The sequence below is a fragment of the Xenopus laevis genome, chromosome 1S, assembly GCF_017654675.1.
Source record: "Xenopus laevis strain J_2021 chromosome 1S, Xenopus_laevis_v10.1, whole genome shotgun sequence".
In the NCBI taxonomy this organism is placed as follows: domain Eukaryota; kingdom Metazoa; phylum Chordata; class Amphibia; order Anura; family Pipidae; genus Xenopus; species Xenopus laevis.
The window spans coordinates 189,068,757-189,086,710 of record NC_054372.1 but is presented as its reverse complement, the minus strand read 5'-3'; the positions used below and the strand labels follow the sequence as shown (position 1 = coordinate 189,086,710).

The 17,954-nt window shown below is 41.1% G+C and overlaps 1 protein-coding gene across 1 annotated transcript in view; it reads right to left on the bottom strand.

Moving 5' to 3' along the window:
* The window catches only part of LOC121399539 (collagen and calcium-binding EGF domain-containing protein 1-like), a 186,493-nt gene extending 169,132 nt beyond the window's left edge, over positions 1-17,361 (bottom strand). Inside the window, exons 1-2 of the mRNA XM_041580604.1 lie at positions 16,809-17,361; positions 12,637-12,717 (exon numbers count right to left, since the gene is read on the bottom strand). Of these exons, the coding sequence (XP_041436538.1) occupies positions 12,637-12,717; positions 16,809-16,915 (188 nt within the window). The 5' untranslated portion in view covers positions 16,916-17,361. The remainder of the gene's footprint in view (positions 1-12,636; positions 12,718-16,808) is intronic.
* Between the last annotated feature and the right edge of the window lie 593 nt (positions 17,362-17,954).

Sequence of the window (17,954 nt, the reverse complement as noted above, 5' to 3'; positions counted from 1 at the left end):
GAATTGCTATACCTACATCTAGCCACACCTTACAGACTGAGCATAGCTACTCATAAACAGCTACACCTTGGGGATTAAGACCAGCTACATCTATTTACATCTGCACTATACTTTGAAGAATAAGCTTCACCTAGCTGCACCTTGAAGAGTATGTACAGCTAAAACTATTTCAACTTATATCTTACAGGTGACGCACTTACTTATACTTTGGAGGGTTTGGATAGCTACACCTACACCTAGCTACAACTTGAGAAATAAGTGAAGCTGTGCCTTTAGCTACTTACATTTTACAGAGTAGAGCAGAATTGGATACCGGAACTCACTTTCCCTGAGTAACCCTTGCCTGTCTGATGTGTTCTCTAGCCAATATCTTTGCTGAAGCCCATCTGGCTATAAGCAAAAGGGTATAATTCAGGGCAGTTTCAATGCTTCAATGCTCCCAAAAAGGTTGCTTTTGACCCCAACCTTACAATTGAGAGAGTAAGTAGGGGCAGACAGACAAGAACATTGCCTCACATGGCCCTAACAGTCTCTGGTGAGGACCCGACCCAGCCTTAATAAAGTAGGAGTTGTTGGCCATTAGTTAAACCCAGAAGATCCAATGGCTTCATCGACAAGGTGAGTGCACAATCCCCAACTTTCAGTTGGAAAGTGTATCTGTTCTACATCTGGATTAGGTTCCTGTGACAGAATGTACCAGACTCCTAACTGGGCTGATTCTGACACTAAGTAAAACATACAACTCCGCATATGCCAATCTACTTCAAAGAGCCTCTAATTTAGTGAGACGAACCCAGACAGAGTGAAATTATTCATAAATGTACTTGGCTTGTCTTGAAAGGTTTGATTACACTTAAAAGTAAATGTTACATTTATATGTGGCATTTAGACTTTATCAAGCATATCAGTTGATCGTATTTATAAGCTCATTATAACCAATTCTGGCTTAAGCTTTGCTACTAGTGCCAGGATTAGCTTTACTCTACTTAAATTAAAAAAGAAAATGCCCCCTTCCCAAACAACGTCCCCATTTATTTCTGAATACCAGCACTGTATCCCCAGTAGGAGCCTGAAGTAATGTGGCTACAGTGGTTGAGGTGCCTGTAGTGTAAGGTGGGTGACTTCACTGCCTTGTTTCCAGTGATAGTTAGGGCTGGGAGAACATACTTTTCTACATACCTCCCAATATCCCAGATTTTAACTTCTCTAGCCAGGCCCCACCATGGCTAGAGAATTCTGCTACAATATTATATAAGCAGGGTCTTTAGTGGTGGTCTTTGTAGGACAGGAACAGATTCTGAACCTCTTCAGCTGGGAGTTGTAATTCAAAAACAACCGATTGGCCACAGGTTGGCCAACACAGATAAAAAATGTTGCTGTTACCATCTTGCTTTGATATTATCACCTAACTGGTGGGCAGGTAGGCAGAAAAGTTACTGGAATTGACCAATACTGGCTAAACCTTGCAACCCTACCTGATTCAGAAGTTAATTTGATCATTTCACCCCTCATTTTAGCTTTCTTCCCTATTGGTTACATTGGTATCAGATTTGCCCTGCAGGTAGCAAACCTATAACTTTTTTACCTCCCTTTCTTAGTCTTGTCAATTATTTCTATAGTACTGACACAATTACAGAGATTGCTCATCATTTGCATCAGGCCATGAGGAGCTTACAATCTAAGGTGCTATTGAAGCATTTCTGGTGATTATGATCAGGAGCCAATTAATCTGGGTGCTTTTGAAGTGTAGGAGGAAATAAGGGGACCTGGAGGGAACTAATGTAGACATGTGGGGAGGCATAATAAAGTCTTTGCAGATATTATACAGGTTGGAATTGAACTCAGAACTATGGCAGAGGTGCTACCCAATCAGCTGCCCATACCAAGAAGTAGTTATACGAATTACAACCAACCATAAAATCCTCCTGTATGGCACAGGCTTAAGTGCCAACCTATTAAAATTCTCTGCATCCCCTGATGGACATGAAATAAAGAGCAGCTCTTGCTGGGATTGGGCACATTAATATATTACATAATGTCAGGGCACATTATGAAGGCGCAGGAGAAAGAGAAGATTGATGAGGAGGCTTAATTAAAAGCAAAGGAGCAACTATTAAACATGACATATTGGATCAGTCAAAAGTTTCTTCAAACACAGCTTAGATAGCACTAAAGTGGCCCAGATAAAGAGACACAGAGCAAAACAGGAGTGAGGAGAGTACGGGAGAACATGCAGGGAAAACTGCTGACTATGCGTCTTGCATCCAATAAAACTGGAGAACTAAAGCTTAACTAAAGAAGTAGCTAGAAATGTTGTACGTTATGTTTTGGGCTTCTGTACCAGCCCAAGGCAACCACAGCCCTTTAGCAGTAAAGATCTGTGTCTCCAAAGATGCCCCAGTAGCTCCCCATCTTCTTTTCTGCTGATTCACTGCACATGCTCTGTGCTGCTGTCACTTACTGAGCTTAGGGACCCACTCACAATATACAGTACACATAGAATAGAAATGTCACAATATAAGGCTGATTAGTAATTAATACAGATAATTACTACATGGCAGCACAGAAACCAGTGCAATTAGCATCAGAATTTAATAATCAGCAAACCTGTAGCATCAGCTTATATTACAGCCAGGGAAGCTCATTTTCTGCTGGATAATTAGTGACGAGCCCTAAGCTTAGCTTCTCAACAGCCAATCAGAGCCCACTGAGCATGTGAGTGTCACAGACACTTTCCAAGATGGTGACCCCCTGTGACAAGTTTGAAGTCCTGGATCATTGCTGCTATGGACAAGCTGAAACTTTAGGCTGGTGCAATAAGTTCAGTATACAAAATATGGCATTTTTAACCATAGTTATTTTTTAGGGTCTAGTTCTCCTTTAATGAAAACATGGATAACAGCATCCCTCCAGGTCCTGGTCTGATTCACGCCGGGGCACTATCTGCAAGGAGTGTGTATGTTCTCAATTGCAGCATTCACAGAGACTTCCAGCAAGAGTTGGTAGGTGGCATTATGTGCCCCCCATCTCCTTACTAAATTAATTACACATGGTAAGGGCCACTGCCTAGGGCATAAGGGGGGGCTGGGCATGTACCTCTTCTGTCGCTTGCCCCTAGTCTGGGCCCTTGCCCTCCCACCAACCATGGATCATTTCACCTCCCACCACCCCCATCCTCAGTCTACGTGCTCTGGTGAGAGGGGCAACTGGGGATGAGGTGGATCTAGGTTGCCAAGGACTGCTTGGCCAAGGACTATACATGACAGTCTAAGTCTGAACAAACTGCAGACATACTGTATATCGAGCCAAGACTTTCAACCTTGAGGGTGTCTAGTTCTTCTTACTGTGAAGAACATCTCATATGGTCACCCAGAACCCACATAATCCAAAATGTCACTACTGTCTGTGATATTCTAGCATAGCTCAAAAAAGCACTGGTTATAAGATTAAAAGTGCTGTGCCCACCCTGGGAGATGGGGGACATTTTGGGTAAAGCCTATTCACTCTCTTAGATACACCTGAAAGCTCAGCTGGGTCAGCAAGAGTGAGATTTGGGGGTAAACACTTCTTAGACCTTCTAGTTGGGCTTTCAGGTGTATCTAAGAGAGTGAATACGTTTTATCCCCAAATTTCACTCTAAATGGCCTTCAGGCTGGGCCAGAGGAGCCCTGGTCAAAGGTTGGTCCTTCAAGGGGGGCTGGAACAGAAAAGTCCAACAGCTTTAGTAGAACACAACTGAAATGAAGAGCTGTGATTCTGCCAGGTTACTTAGTTTAGCTTAAAATCTCGTGTTATTATACTAATGTTTTTGATTTTTAAAAAGGTCAACAATCTGGCCACATAACACTTGGGGGGAGCCATATAAGGTTCTGCTGTGATGGTATCTGTAGATAAGGACTGCCTCCGACATCTGTTTGTACTTCCAAAGCCACAGAAAATACAAAAGAAAAAAGCCACAATGGTTGTGACCGTGGCTTATCTCAAATTCTCCATTAAGTGGAACACGCATGCGGTTTCTTGTGATGCAATATCGGCTTTCTCTGAGGAATCCAAAGTTCTAGTGAGAAACAGAGGTGTTTCTTAGGGGTAAGAAGGCCTGAACTGATATAAACCCAAAGATAAAATCCAAACAGCCATATTTGGGTTATAAAATAGTGGTGGGAAAAAAGCTGCCCTTGTGGAGTCTTATGGTCCAAGATCAAGTACAAACAAGGCAGAACTCAGGGTGGGGTGGGGACACCATTGTGACATTGGCCTCAGTGTTCAAAACCATGGTCATCATTTGGAATTGTCTGGTGCTAAAATATAATTAGGCCTTATTTTCCAAAACTAAGATAAAATATACAAGACGAAGACCATCGATATTTAGTGCTAAAACGGCTTCTGTGGCTCATGACCTTTCCCAGGCCAACGAGAAAAGGGTTGCTCCTGTTAAACGTTGTCTTTAATGGAAGGAATTCATTTTTCCCTTTTTACCCTCTTTTATTATCAGTGGCAGGTCAAGTAGTATTGCTTTTATTATTAATGGCAGGCCAAGTAGTATTGACTTGGGCACCAATACTACTTGGCCATGCACTGTGTATGGTTTTCAAAATATTTGCCTTTCTCTTATGCTTAACAAAGCAATTAAAGGTTTAAACCTTTAATTATTTTCTTTGCTAAGTGTTGGAAGGCCTACAGCACACCCCCAATAATAGGTTTATAGTACATACACAGTGTATAACGCGGGTATAACTTATGCGGTTCAAAAATTAATAATTACTTTCTCGTATGCCTATTCCCAGCCTGCAACTGAAAATGCTATCTGGTTGTTAGAGGTCACTGACTTGCACCAACACACATAGACCCGTGAGGGTTCAGTTTTACTTTGATTTATTTATTTTTTTGATTGCTTAGTATTCTTTTCAGATCCGCTCCTACTGATCTTACATCCTCACTCCTGTCTAGTTGTTAGGGTATTTAAACCCTAGCGACCACATAGCAGATGAAATTTCCAGCCTGCCAGCCAGAAAAATTACAAACACCATAAAAATGAAGACCAGCTGCAGATTGTCTTGGAATTGTGGCGTCTACATGATACGAAAAGTTAATTTTCAAGTGAGCTGCCCCTTTAAACCCTATGTGTGCAGATCAGTTGAACAAATTGCTAAACAAACAGATTTCGACACTTCTGTGTTTCTTATCAGATGTCAGAGTGAGACTGCGTTACATGTACAATGTCAAATCTGTGGTGCTCAGAGGTTAATTGCAAATGCCTTTGGGCTCCTAGAGGGCTGCACAGCGCTACCATCCAGATCACAGTTACCAAGTGGGCAGCTAGAGTGAGAGATAACACATATATAACAAGTGGTGACTTCTAATATACTCATATTTTTGAACAGGGGGTACATTATTTTTCATAATCCACAAGTTAAGATATAAAATATATGATAGATAGATAGATAGATAGATAGATAGATGTAGTGAGTGTGAGAGAGAGAGACAGAGAGAGAGAGAGAGAGAGAGAGAGAGGGGAAGGAAGGAAGGAAGGAAGGAAGGAAGAGAGAGATAGCAGATAGAGATAGATAGATAGGTGATAGAGAGAATGAAAGAAATATAAATAGTATGTTATAAAACGACCAATTCTAAGCAACTTTTCAATTGTCGTCATTATTTTATTTTTTTCGAGCGATTCGGGAAAAAAACTCTGAAAAATTGTGCGATTTGGCTTTTCGAGCGATTTGATCGAGAGAGAGATAGATGATAGATAGATGTAGTGAGAGAGAGAGAGAGAGAGAAAGAAAGAAAGAAATAGATAGAGAGAAAGAAAGAAAGAAAGAAAGAAAGAAAGAAAGAAAGAAAGAAAGAAAGAGAAAGAAAGAAAGAAAGAAAGAAAGAAAGAAAGAAAGAAAGAAAGAAAGAAAGAAAGAAAGAGCAAGAGAGAGAGAGAGAGAGAGAGATAGGAGATAGATAGATAGATAGATAGATAGATAGATAGATAGATAGATAGATAGATAGATAGATAGATAGATAGATGTAGTGAGAGAGAGAAAGAGAGAAAGAAAAAGATGAGAGAGGGAGAGAGAGAGAGAGAGAGAGAGAGAGAGAGAGAGAGAGAGAGAGAGAGAGAGAGAAAGAGAGAGAGAAAGAGAGAGAGAGCGAGAGAGAGAGAGAGAGAGAGAGAGAGAGAGAGAGAGAGAGAGAGGGATGGATGGATGGATAGATAGATAGATAGATAGATAGATAGATAGATAGATAGATAGATAGATGTAGTGAGAGAGAGAAAGAAATAGATAGAGAGAGAGAAAGAAAGAGAGAGAGAGAGAGAGAGAGAGAGAGAGAGAGAGAGAGAGAGAGAGAGATAGGAGATGATAGATAGATAGATAGATAGATAGATAGATAGAGAAAGAGAGAAAGAAAGAAATAGTATGTTATAAAACAACCAATTCTAAGCAACTTTTCAATTGTCGTCATTATTTTTTTTTTTCAAGCGATTCGGAAAAAACCTGGGAAAAATTGTGCGATTTGGCTTTTCGGGCGATTTCATTGAGTTTTTCCCTGATCCGATTAAATGAAGCTTATTTAATAATAAATAAGGTGAAATATTGTGGATTCTAGTTTGGTCTGACATTTTTTTAAATTAAAAAATTTGAAAAACTTGGATTTTGGTAAATAATCCCCCTAAATGTAGCAAATTGTAACAGTTCAGGATCTGCTCCTGGATCATTGAGCTGCCAGACTGAAACACTAGAGACACAAACATTAAACTTTAAACCTCAATTTTGGAAAAATGGAAAGCATTTCAAAAAAGTCTTTGTTTACGTTTAATCTGAAAACAACTGAACTGAAAAGGTGAATAACCCCTTTAAAGAGGTTGATCATATCTTTATTAACTTTTAGTATGATGTAGAGACAATCTTCTATTGATTTTGCCTTTTTTATTATTCATTGTTTTTAAATTATTTTGTTTTTTGTTCAGCTGCTCTCCAGTTTGGAATTTGAGCATGTATCTGGTTTCTAGGGTCCAGTTTACCCTGCCCAAGCCTGTAAACTCTGTCCTAAAGGTCAAAATCAGAATGAATTTAAAGGAGAACTAACCCCTAAAAATGAATGTGGCTAAAAATGCCATATTTTATATACTGAACTTATTGCACGAGGCTAAAGTTTTAGCTTGTCAATAGCAGCAATGATCCAGGACTTCAAACTTGTCACAGGGGGTCACCATCTTGGAAAGTGTCTGTGACACTCACATGCTCAGTGGGCTCTGATTGGCTGTTGAGAAGCTAAGCTTAGGGCTCGTCACTAATTATCCAGCAGAAAATGAGCTTCCCCTGTAATAAAAGCTGATGCTACAGGTTTGCTGATTATTAAATTCTGATGCTAATTGCACTGGTTTCTGTGCTGCCATGTAGTAATTATCTGTATTAATTACTAATCAGCCTTATATTGTGACATTTCTATTCTATGTGTACTGTATATTGTGAGTGGGTCCCTAAGCTCAGTAAGTGACAGCAGCACAGAGCATGTGCAGTGAATCAGCAGAAAAGAAGATGGGGAGCTACTGGGGCATCTTTGGAGACACAGATCTTTACTGCTAAAGGGCTGTGGTTGCCTTGGGCTGGTACAGTAGACCAAAACATAATTAAAGCTTTAGTTAAGCTTAAGTTCTCCTTTAAGGCCACACCTGAACTACCAACATTCATGTGAACCCAAAACTGACCTATGCCCCATTGTGCTATGAATTGCTGCCACTTAGAAGAACACAGTGAGCACAATGCAATACCCAAGAAATCAGCTCTGGGATATCACATACGTAGTCATGTTGGTTAGAAAATCAGGGAAATATACACAAAAGAAAAAAAAAACGAACTATACAATTTTCAGAATTTAAATGAATGCTATAAAACTTTAGACAATATTATGCAGAATGACTGTATCTCTTAAATATGAAGAAATGTTTGGTTATATGAAAACACAGCAGGGGTTCTCCTTTAATGGTTCCATAAGGGAAATTAGAGAACAAATGCAATTACAGGTTTTTCTTATTTAAACCAGAAAGTGTTTTTTGCTGTCCAGCGGAGCATAATCTGCTCAACTACCAACTCGTTAAAGACATTATCCAGCTACCGAAGGGTTAAGCATAAGCAGCTATTAACAGACGACTGTTTGCCATTAAGGCGGCATGTCCCAATGAGCCGGGGCCCTGTGATTTAATGAACACTTAAACTGATATGATTATTTTACAGCCGGCAGATACCAAGATGCAGTTGATTAAACTTCTAATTACTGCACAAAGTATCTCCTTCTGCGCTATTAGGCCTTTACTATGTCTGTAACATTCCCAGCCACAGATCAGTAGCCAGTCATAATTACAGATAGAAGAGTCAAAAAAAAAATGTAAAGAGACATTTACAGGGAAGGAAAAATTTTGGCAATCTGTCAAATGTTTCTTTTTGCCATGACTCTTAAAATAAGCGTTTTTATTGGGTATATTGCCTTCTCTTCATCCTTTAATAATGTTGATAGAAACAAGTGTATACAGTAGAAACAGAAGGCCAGAAATGCTAGGGAATCCCCTAAAAGCTGAAGGGTGTTGGGGGTTGTTTTATTTAAAAAAAAAAAAAAAAAGACACTGCAAGGGTGAAATTGAGCAATGCTTTTTAGGATATAGGGTCTGAATTAGGGTTTTGACCCAGACAGCTCAGCTTTTTGAAAGGCTGCAAATAAGGAAGACCAGGCAGGATTCCTTAAGATTGACGCGTCGCTCGGCCAATCGCTGATCGCCATGCCATAGCCCCGTCAATGATTTTTAACTAGTTTCTTCGGGACAACTCCACCTCTATACTATTTTCTTATTTCTAACTTTTATTCATGAATTGCTGACGCTTTATTTTTAATTATTTGATACCACGCACTCACTTTAAAATTATAACTACAGCGCTAGCACCTTATTTAATTCATATAAGAACCATGAACTTTTAGATTATTCATCAATTGTGTGTAGATACATTTTGTTGAAGGTCACAGCACCTAATTTATAGCACTTTAGCACTTTAATCATAATTATTTGTATTAACACAATCGATTGAAATACCATTAATCGTATGTTGGTGCTAAATTGATTGAGAACTAAGCATATGTTTATAATAGCACTAAGCACTTATATAATTATTATTATTATTTAATCTCAATTAATTTTAGTAAGGTAGTGTGGGGTTTTACTGCTTTCTCTTGTTTTTAGTATCCCTATTCTGGTTTATATACCTCTACACAGCCTGAAATTGGGTAATACAAGTGAGTGAACATTAATTACAAGTGAACTATATTTTTGTTTGTGAGCCCCGTCAATGATGTCACAACCCCACCTGCATTTGTCACAGCCCTGCCCCCATTGCATCATGGTCCCGCCCCCTGCCCGGATTCAACTGGGCCAAAAGGCAGCAACCCCAGTCTGACTGCAAAACTGCACTTGTAGGTATGCATGTATATTTGTACTTATATAGAGCTGCTTGAGAAGGAAGACACTGTACAGCACAACAATAGATTAGTAGAACAAACAAGGGGTCATTGCAATAAGAAACACAAATGAGTACAAAATACAATACAAATAAATACAAAGTACAGTTCCAATAAAGATGAAGAGCTTAGTGTCAAGGAGACAAGAGGATGAGGCCTCCATTTAAAGCAAAATATTACAATAGATTAAATAAATGATGGTGACGACGGTGATTCCCCTCGTTTCAGAAACAAAACCCACTTCGGAATTCCATCCCAGCAGCAGCCGCACAACCTCCCGGCTCAGTTGTAACTTTCCAAGAATTCCAGACAGAACAAACACACGCGGGGCACAATCTGTCTATGATTTCTCTGCAGTCACAACTTTCTTGCGACATTCATAAACAAGGGCACCCGAAGGTCGGAACAGTGATCTGCCCAGCCGGTTATACGGCCACATTTGGTTATGGAGAGGGCGAATTTCACTGCCGTAAAGTACTCAAAGGTAACGACTGAGAACCCTGCGAGTGACGCTGTGCAGTCGCATATCCAGTGATATTGCAACAGAAATAACAAATGTACCTCCTAATTAGCAAAAAACATCAATATTTAAAGGGATGTTCACCTTTAAATTAACTTTCAATATGCTGAACACTATTCCAATAGTCTCACCACCATCGGGGGAGTACTCCAGTCAGGGCCCTTGTAGCAAAGGGGCCCTAAGTAATGTTAAAGGGATACTGTCATGGGAAAAAAAACAAAATTTCAAAACACATCAGTTAATAGTGCTGCTCCAGCAGAATTCTGCACTGAAATCCATTTCTCAAAAGAGCAAACAGATTTTTTTTATATTTAATTTTTAAATCTGACATGAGGCTAGACATATTGTCAGTTTCCCAGCTGCCCCCAGTCATGTGACTTGTGCTCTGATAAACTTCAGTCACTCTTTACTGCTGTACTGCAAGTTGGAGTGATATCACCCCCTCCCTTTCCCCCTCCAGCAGCCAAACAGCAGAACAATGGGAAGGTAACAGATAACAGCTCCCTAACACAAGATAACAGCTGCCTGGTAGATCTAAGAACAACACTCAATAGTAGAATCCAGGTCCCACTGAGACACATTCAGTTACATTGAGTAGGAGAAACAACAGCCTGCCAGAAAGCAGTTCCATCCTAAAGTGCTGGCTCTTTCTGAAAGCACATGACCAGGCAAAATGACCTGAGATGCACCTACACACCGATATTACAACTGAAAAAATACACTTACTGGTTCAGGAATGAAATTTTATATTGAAGAGTGAATTATTTGCAGTGTAAACTGTGTAATCATGACAGAATCCCTTTAAATTGGCATGTGTGTGTTGAAAAATGGGTGGGGCTTGTGGAGACGTGGGTGGATCATGAGTGGGGTTTTGTCATAATGGGGTGGATATTCAGGTGGGTCAGGGGCGTGACCATGTCAATTTCTTATATTGTCGCTTGCTACTTGTAAGAACCAACCCTCCAGGTGACTGACAGGCTAATAATTGGGCGCCCTGGGGGAACAGACCCTGCTAACTTAGTAGCATGGACCATGATTACCGATGGCAGCCCTGATTCAGCCTCAACCCAAAGCTGGACTGAAAATCTGGTTGCTATGGTCAGTGACATAGGAGACCAGGCCGCAGATTCACTGTGAGTTTAGAGTTTCCCTTTATCATGTTTATTGTGAGCTTTCTGTGCCCATGGCAACCATTTCAGATAATCAGAAAGTGAAATACTTTCATAAGGACATATAAAAATAAAAGAAGACCAATTGCAAGTAGCCTAAGCATGTCATCATACTATTACATGTTAAACCAGTGGTTCCCAAACTGTAGGAGGCTGGCTTGTACATCAGCTAGGGTTCTTTCCATTATTATTTTATTATTATTATTATTATTAATATTAACATATATTTATATAGCGCCGACATATTGAGCAGCGCTGTAAAGCAGATGTGTTTATGCAACTAAATCACATGAATTACAGACATAGAATATATGGAGTTATTTATATCACAACCAATACCAGTAGAAAAGATGAGGAAGGCCCTGTGAAAAAGAGCTTACAATCTAAAGAAAATGGAATAAAACACAAGGTGTGGGAGTGGGCAAGATCAGAATCAAGTGGGTGAGAGATGTGGTACTGTATGTGGTATTGCATTTGGTAGTTAAAGGGATACTGTCATGGGAAAACATGTTTTTTCCAAAACGCATCAGTTAATAGTGCTACTCCAGCAGACTTCAGCACTGAAATCTATTTCTCAAAAGAGCAAACAGATTTTTTTTTTGTATTCAATTTTGAAATCTTATATGGTGCTAGACATATTGTCAGTTTTCCAGCTGCCTCAGTCATGTGACTTGTGCCTGCAGTTTAGGATGGAACTACTTTCTGACAGGCTGTTATTTCTCCTACTTAATGCATCAGTCTCAGTGGGACTTGGCTTTTATTATTGAGTGCTGTTCTTAGATCTTCCAGGGAGCTGTTATCTTGTATTAGGGAACTCCTATCTGGCTACCTTCCCATTGTTCTGTTGTTAGGCTGCTGGGGGGGAAAGGGAGGGGGTGATATCACTCCAACTTGCAGTACAGCAGTAAAGAATGACTAAAGTTTATCAGAGCACAAGTCACATGACTGGGGGCAGCTGGGAAATTGACAATATGTCTAGCCCCATGTCAGATTTCAAAATTGAATATAAAAAAATCAGTTTGCTATTTTTATAAATGGATTTCAGTGCAGAATTCTGCTGGAGCAACACTATTAACTGATGCGTTTTGGAAAAAAAAAAATTTCCCATGACAGTATCCCTTTAAGCAGAGTGAGTTTTAAGAGATCTTTTGAAAGCATTTCCATTAAATAACATTATGAACAGTGACATCTCTGCCCAATTGCCTAGATCAAAATTCACTGTTTTACATCATAAAGAAAAGTTGTAGCTGCAACACGGTATCTACTGAGTCATCATCACCGCCCATCACAACACAGATCAACGCTATCAAATTAAACAACCCCAAAACCACTTGCAACAAATTATCCTTTGGGTTATTTTCACACAGCCCCCTCCCATCATCTTGTTAATCAGTAAATCAACAGGAAAGTCTCCATCAATCTTTCATCAGTTCAGTGAAGCTGAAATGGTACCTGAAGCATGTAGCTAATTCCCCCGTTGGCTTCACACACGGGTATTTGGTCGTAGTGATCTTATTCTCCGAGCAAACTTCCCTGGGAACAAAAGAAATATTTCTGTATATAATGAAACAGATTTGCATACTGACTATTCATCCTACCCAGTGTTCATGTAAATTATCGGTACAGGTATGGGACCTGTTATCCAGAATGCTCGGGACCTGATGTTTTCCGATAAGGGATCTTTCCATAATTTGAATTTCCATATTTAGTCTACTAAAAAAAATAATTTAAACATTGAATAAACCTAATATTGGGTTTGCCATCAATAAGGATTAATTATATACAAGGTACTGTTTTATCATTACAGAGAAAAAGAGAAAATATTTTTTCAAAAATATTTGTTTCAATGGGAGATGGCCTTCCTGTAATTTGAAGCTTTCTGGATAGTGGGTTTCTGGATAATGAATCCCATACCGGTATTACTGACAGTGTAGAGGGCACTACCTTGAATGTGTTGGCCCTAAATGATAGAAAAGGAAATCGAATGCAGTTACCCATGACTAGGGATGTAGCGAACGTCGGAAAAAAAGTTCGCGAACATATTCGCGAACTTGCGCAAAAACGCGAGCGGTTCGCGAACGGTTCGCGAACCCCATAGACTTCAATGGGAAGGCGAACTTTAACATCTAGAAAAGACATTTCTGGCCAGAAAAATGATTTTAAAGTTGTTTAAAGGGTGCAACGACCTGGACAGTGGCATGCCAGAGGGGGATCAAGGGCAAAAATGTATCTGAAAAATCTGCCTGTGTGTGCTTGGAAGAGATAGTGTAGGGGGAGAGCTGTTAGTGATTTCAGGGACAGATGATAGTAAGTTTGCTGGCTAGTAATCTGCTTGATACTGCTCTGTATTGGAGGGACAGAAGTCTGCAGGGATTTGAGGGACATTTTAGCTTAGGTAGCTTTGCTGGCTAGTAATCTACTGTTCTCTTTAAACAACTGCCATACGTTGACCTTGTAGGCATTGTTTGCCCAGTTTTTTTGGATGCAGCCACTGAAGCACAGTTGCCATAAAAAATATGCCATATAAATGCTGAAAATAGTAATTTTTCGCCATACGTTGACCTTGTAGACATTGTTTGCCCAGTTTTTTTGGTTGCAGCCACTGAAGCACAGTTGCCAGAAAAAATATGCCATATAAATGCTGAAAATAGTCATTTTTTGCCATACGTTGACCTTGTAGGCATTGTTTGCCCAGTTTTTTTGGTCGCAGCCACTGAAGCACAGTTGCCAGAAAAAATATGCCATATAAATGCTGAAAATAGTCATTTTTTGCCATATACGTTGAGTCAACGTATGGCAAAAAATTACTATTTTCAGCATTTATATGGCATATTTTTTCTGGCCTCTGTGCTTCAGTGGCTGCGGCCAAAAAAACTGGGCAAACAATGCCTACAAGGTCAACGTATACACTACTACAGCGGTGGATACGGATTACGTAAAATATATTATGGCTGCTTGAAAAAAGTCACTCCGGTGTTTTTTCTGGAGACGGTAATATTATGGATATTTAGACAGAATGTGAACAAGGTCACACAGCTAGATGGCGGGTTGAAGAAAACAGTGTGCAAATAATGCCTACAGGGCAAATAATGCCTAAAAGGTCAACTTATACACTACTACAGCGGTAGTAAAATAAAAAAAAGTAAAATAAAAAAAAAATGAATATTAAAAAAAAAAATTAAAGTTGGTGCTGCTGAACTACTAGGAGCAGCAGATTAGCACACCAGTCCCACTCCCCAACACTGCTAGACTAATAGCACTGGGCTCTTATAGTAGTAGTAGTAGTAGTAGTAAAACAACAAAAAAATAAATAAAAGCAGTCCTTACAAGGACTACTGTTATTGCAGCAGTCAGCAGATGAGATCAGAAGCAGGACAGCTGCCCACTGCAGCTACATACAGAGCACTGCAGTAGAAGGTAGATTACTAGCCAGCAAAGCTACCTAAGCTTAAATGTCCCTCAAACCCCTGCAGACTTCTGTCCCTCCAATAACAGAGCAGTATCAAAACGATTACTAGCCAGCAAACTTTCAACTGTCCCTGAAATCACTAACAGGCAGCAGCTCTCTCCCTACACTATCTCTTCAGCACACACAGGCAGAGTGAAAAAACGCTGCAGGGCTTCGGTTTTTATAGGGAAGGGGAGTGGTCCAGGGGAGAGCTTCCTGATTGGCTGCCATGTACCTGCTGGTCTGGGGTGAGAGGGCAAAAAAAAGCGCCAACAATGGCGAACCCAAAATGGCGAACGTCGCGCGACGTTCGCGAACTTCCGGCGAGCGCGAACACCCGATGTTCGCGCGAACAAGTTCGCCGGCGAACAGTTCGCGACATCTCTACCCATGACATGATTAGCAGTTTAACATATGCAAATACAAAGTGCAAATGAGGCACCCAGATATTTGTCTGCCTCCCCATAGTTTAATTTATGTATATATATATATATATATATATATATATATCTGGACGAGCAGGAACGCACGACCATGAATGCTGCAAGGGCCGGGTGCCAGACTGTAAACGCATACAAAATCCCTCCAATGTCGGCACTCCAGAATCAGTCACGCTTGAGTCAGAAGATCAATATCATAAAGGTTTATTAGGATAGATCAACGTTTCGATACCACACAGGTATCTTCGTCAGGGTTATATATATATATATATATATATATATAAAATAAGGTGCCAAGAGGTATTTATTTGCCCATAGTTGCAGCACTCCCTTAGGGGTAGATTACATTGGGCTGTGCATTAAACCTGGAGACCCCAAAAATCTGGGGCTGCAAATGTGCTACTTCATATGACTGATATTGCAATAACATTGCTCATTAGTGGACAGTCTAATAAGGCTCTTACAGGTTCTTTTTATAGTGATACGACTTATACAATAGCATGGGGCACTCAGACCTGATCATAACTGACAGTTGCTCAAAATGATGAGGCTGGGTTATTATAATATGGTACAGGTATGGGTTCTTTATCCAGAATTCTGGATACCAACTAAAAAATCATTTAAACATGAAATAAACGCAATAGGATTATTTTGCCTAATTATGCCTTAGTTGGAATCAAGTACAATGTTCTATTTTATTAGTACAGAGGAAAAAAAAATATTTTTAAAACATTTCAATTATATGTTTCAAATTGAGTCTATGAGAAACGGCCTCCCCATAATTCTGAGCTTTCTGGATAACAGGTTTTCTGGAAAACAAATCCCATACCTGTGTAGCAAAACACCCATAAGTTGAGTTACTACTCCATGGAATATATTGGGGAGGCCATAAATTATCTGCCTGTAAGACACAGTATAATAAGGCACCTATTAGTTAGGTTATCAGTCCTTAATAGTACAGTACAAATTATCCATGAGTTAGGACAGGTTATAGTATAATGAGGCACCCACAGGATAGGAGGCACCCATAAGATAGGAAGCACCATAGGATAGGAGGCACCCATAGGATAGAGAGCACCCATAGGATAGGAGGCACCCATAAGATAGGAAGTACCCATAGTATAGGAGGCACCCATAGGATAGGAGGCACCCATTGGATAGGAGGCACTCATAAGATAGAGGGCACCCATAGGATAGGAGGCACCCATAGGATAGAGAGCACCCATAGGATAGGAGGCACCCATAAGATAGGAAGTACCCATAGTATAGGAGGCACCCATAGGATAGGAGGCACCCATAGGATAGGAGGCACCCATTGGATAGGAGGCACTCATAAGATAGAGGGCACCCATAGGATAGGAGGCACCCATAAGATAGGAAGTACCCATAGTATAGGAGGCACCCATAAGATAGGAAGCACCCATAGGATAGGAGGCACCCATAGGATAGGAGGCACTCATAAGATAGAGGGCACCCATAGGATAGATAGAGGGCACCCATAGGAAAAAGGGCACTCATAAGATAGGAAGCACCCATAGGAAAGAGTGCACCCATAGGATGGAGGCACCCATACGTTGGGTTACCTACCCACACAGCAGTGTCTTGGCATGGGGTACCCAGAAAGCAGCTGATCTGCCCATAGTGTAAAGGTTCAGTGTGATGGGAGAGAGGGGGGTAAGTGCCAGAGATACAATGAGACACAATGATACAATATTATAATATAGAGAGTCACCCACCTGTCTGTCTCCAGCTCCTCTCGGTAAGTCCAAGCCAGTCCCAGGGAGAGGAGCAGTAAGAGGCAGCCCAGACACAGGCAAAGTCTCGTGGCCCCTCTCTCACTCATTGGCCTGTCTGTCCCGGGGCCCCTGATCTGTTCCTCGCCTTCCCCTCACTCCTCTCTGTGCGCCCGGGACTCGAGTGTAGCGCCGAGAATCTAATGTAGCGCCGAGAATCTAATGTAGCGCCGGGACTCGAGTGTAGCGCCGGGACAGTCACTGGCAGAGGAATGAGCTGCAGGGGGCGCTCGGGAGCAGCTGAATGTCGGACCTGGAGTTGAGTCTGTGGATCGGGGAGCGAAGGGTTTTACTGGTGAGTTACACACTGACCCCCAGCAGCCGGTGTCTTGGGAGAGTCCGCTGTGTGACTGGGGCTGGAGGACTGATCTATTACTATTGAGTGGGGGGGGTGCTAGTCCGTTTATTACAGAGACTGAGTGTATATCAGTCTATATCAGTGTATTACTGTGTATGAGTGTTACTGACAGGGGGAGGCTCCTCTATATGATTAGGGAGGGGGGTCTGGTTCCAGGTCTGTCACAGCTGATGGCTGGAGGGCTGCCCTGTCCGATGTATTTCAGCAGGGGGAGGAGCTATAAGGCTCCATGTGACACTTGTTTTATGAAGGACACCCCCCCCTCCTGTAACTACTGAGACTTTCTGTTTCACTAACTTGTGTCTGTTCCTCCCCTGAATCCTGCAACTGCCGTATTACCTCTTCCTACTCACAAACTCCTCTTTATACACTGACTGTCACCCTCCTCTCCTTCTCTCACAGTAACATTACTTTCTCCTACCTGTACCCCCTACACACACGTCTCCCCTTATCTACTCTATTCCCTCCTACACCCACCCACCTACCTGCTCTATTCCCTCCTAGTTACACCCACCTACCTACTGTAATCTTTGATAACCTAAACCCCCACCTACCCTACCCACTGCTCCCAGTGGCCTCAAAGTTGGTGCTTATTTTTGAATTCCAGGCTTGGAGGCAAGTTTTGGTTGTATAAAAACCAGGTGTGCTGCCAAACAGAGTCTCCTGTAGCTGTCAGTCCATATAGGGGCCACCAGTAGTCAACCACAGTTTATAGCTGGCACCCCAGGAAC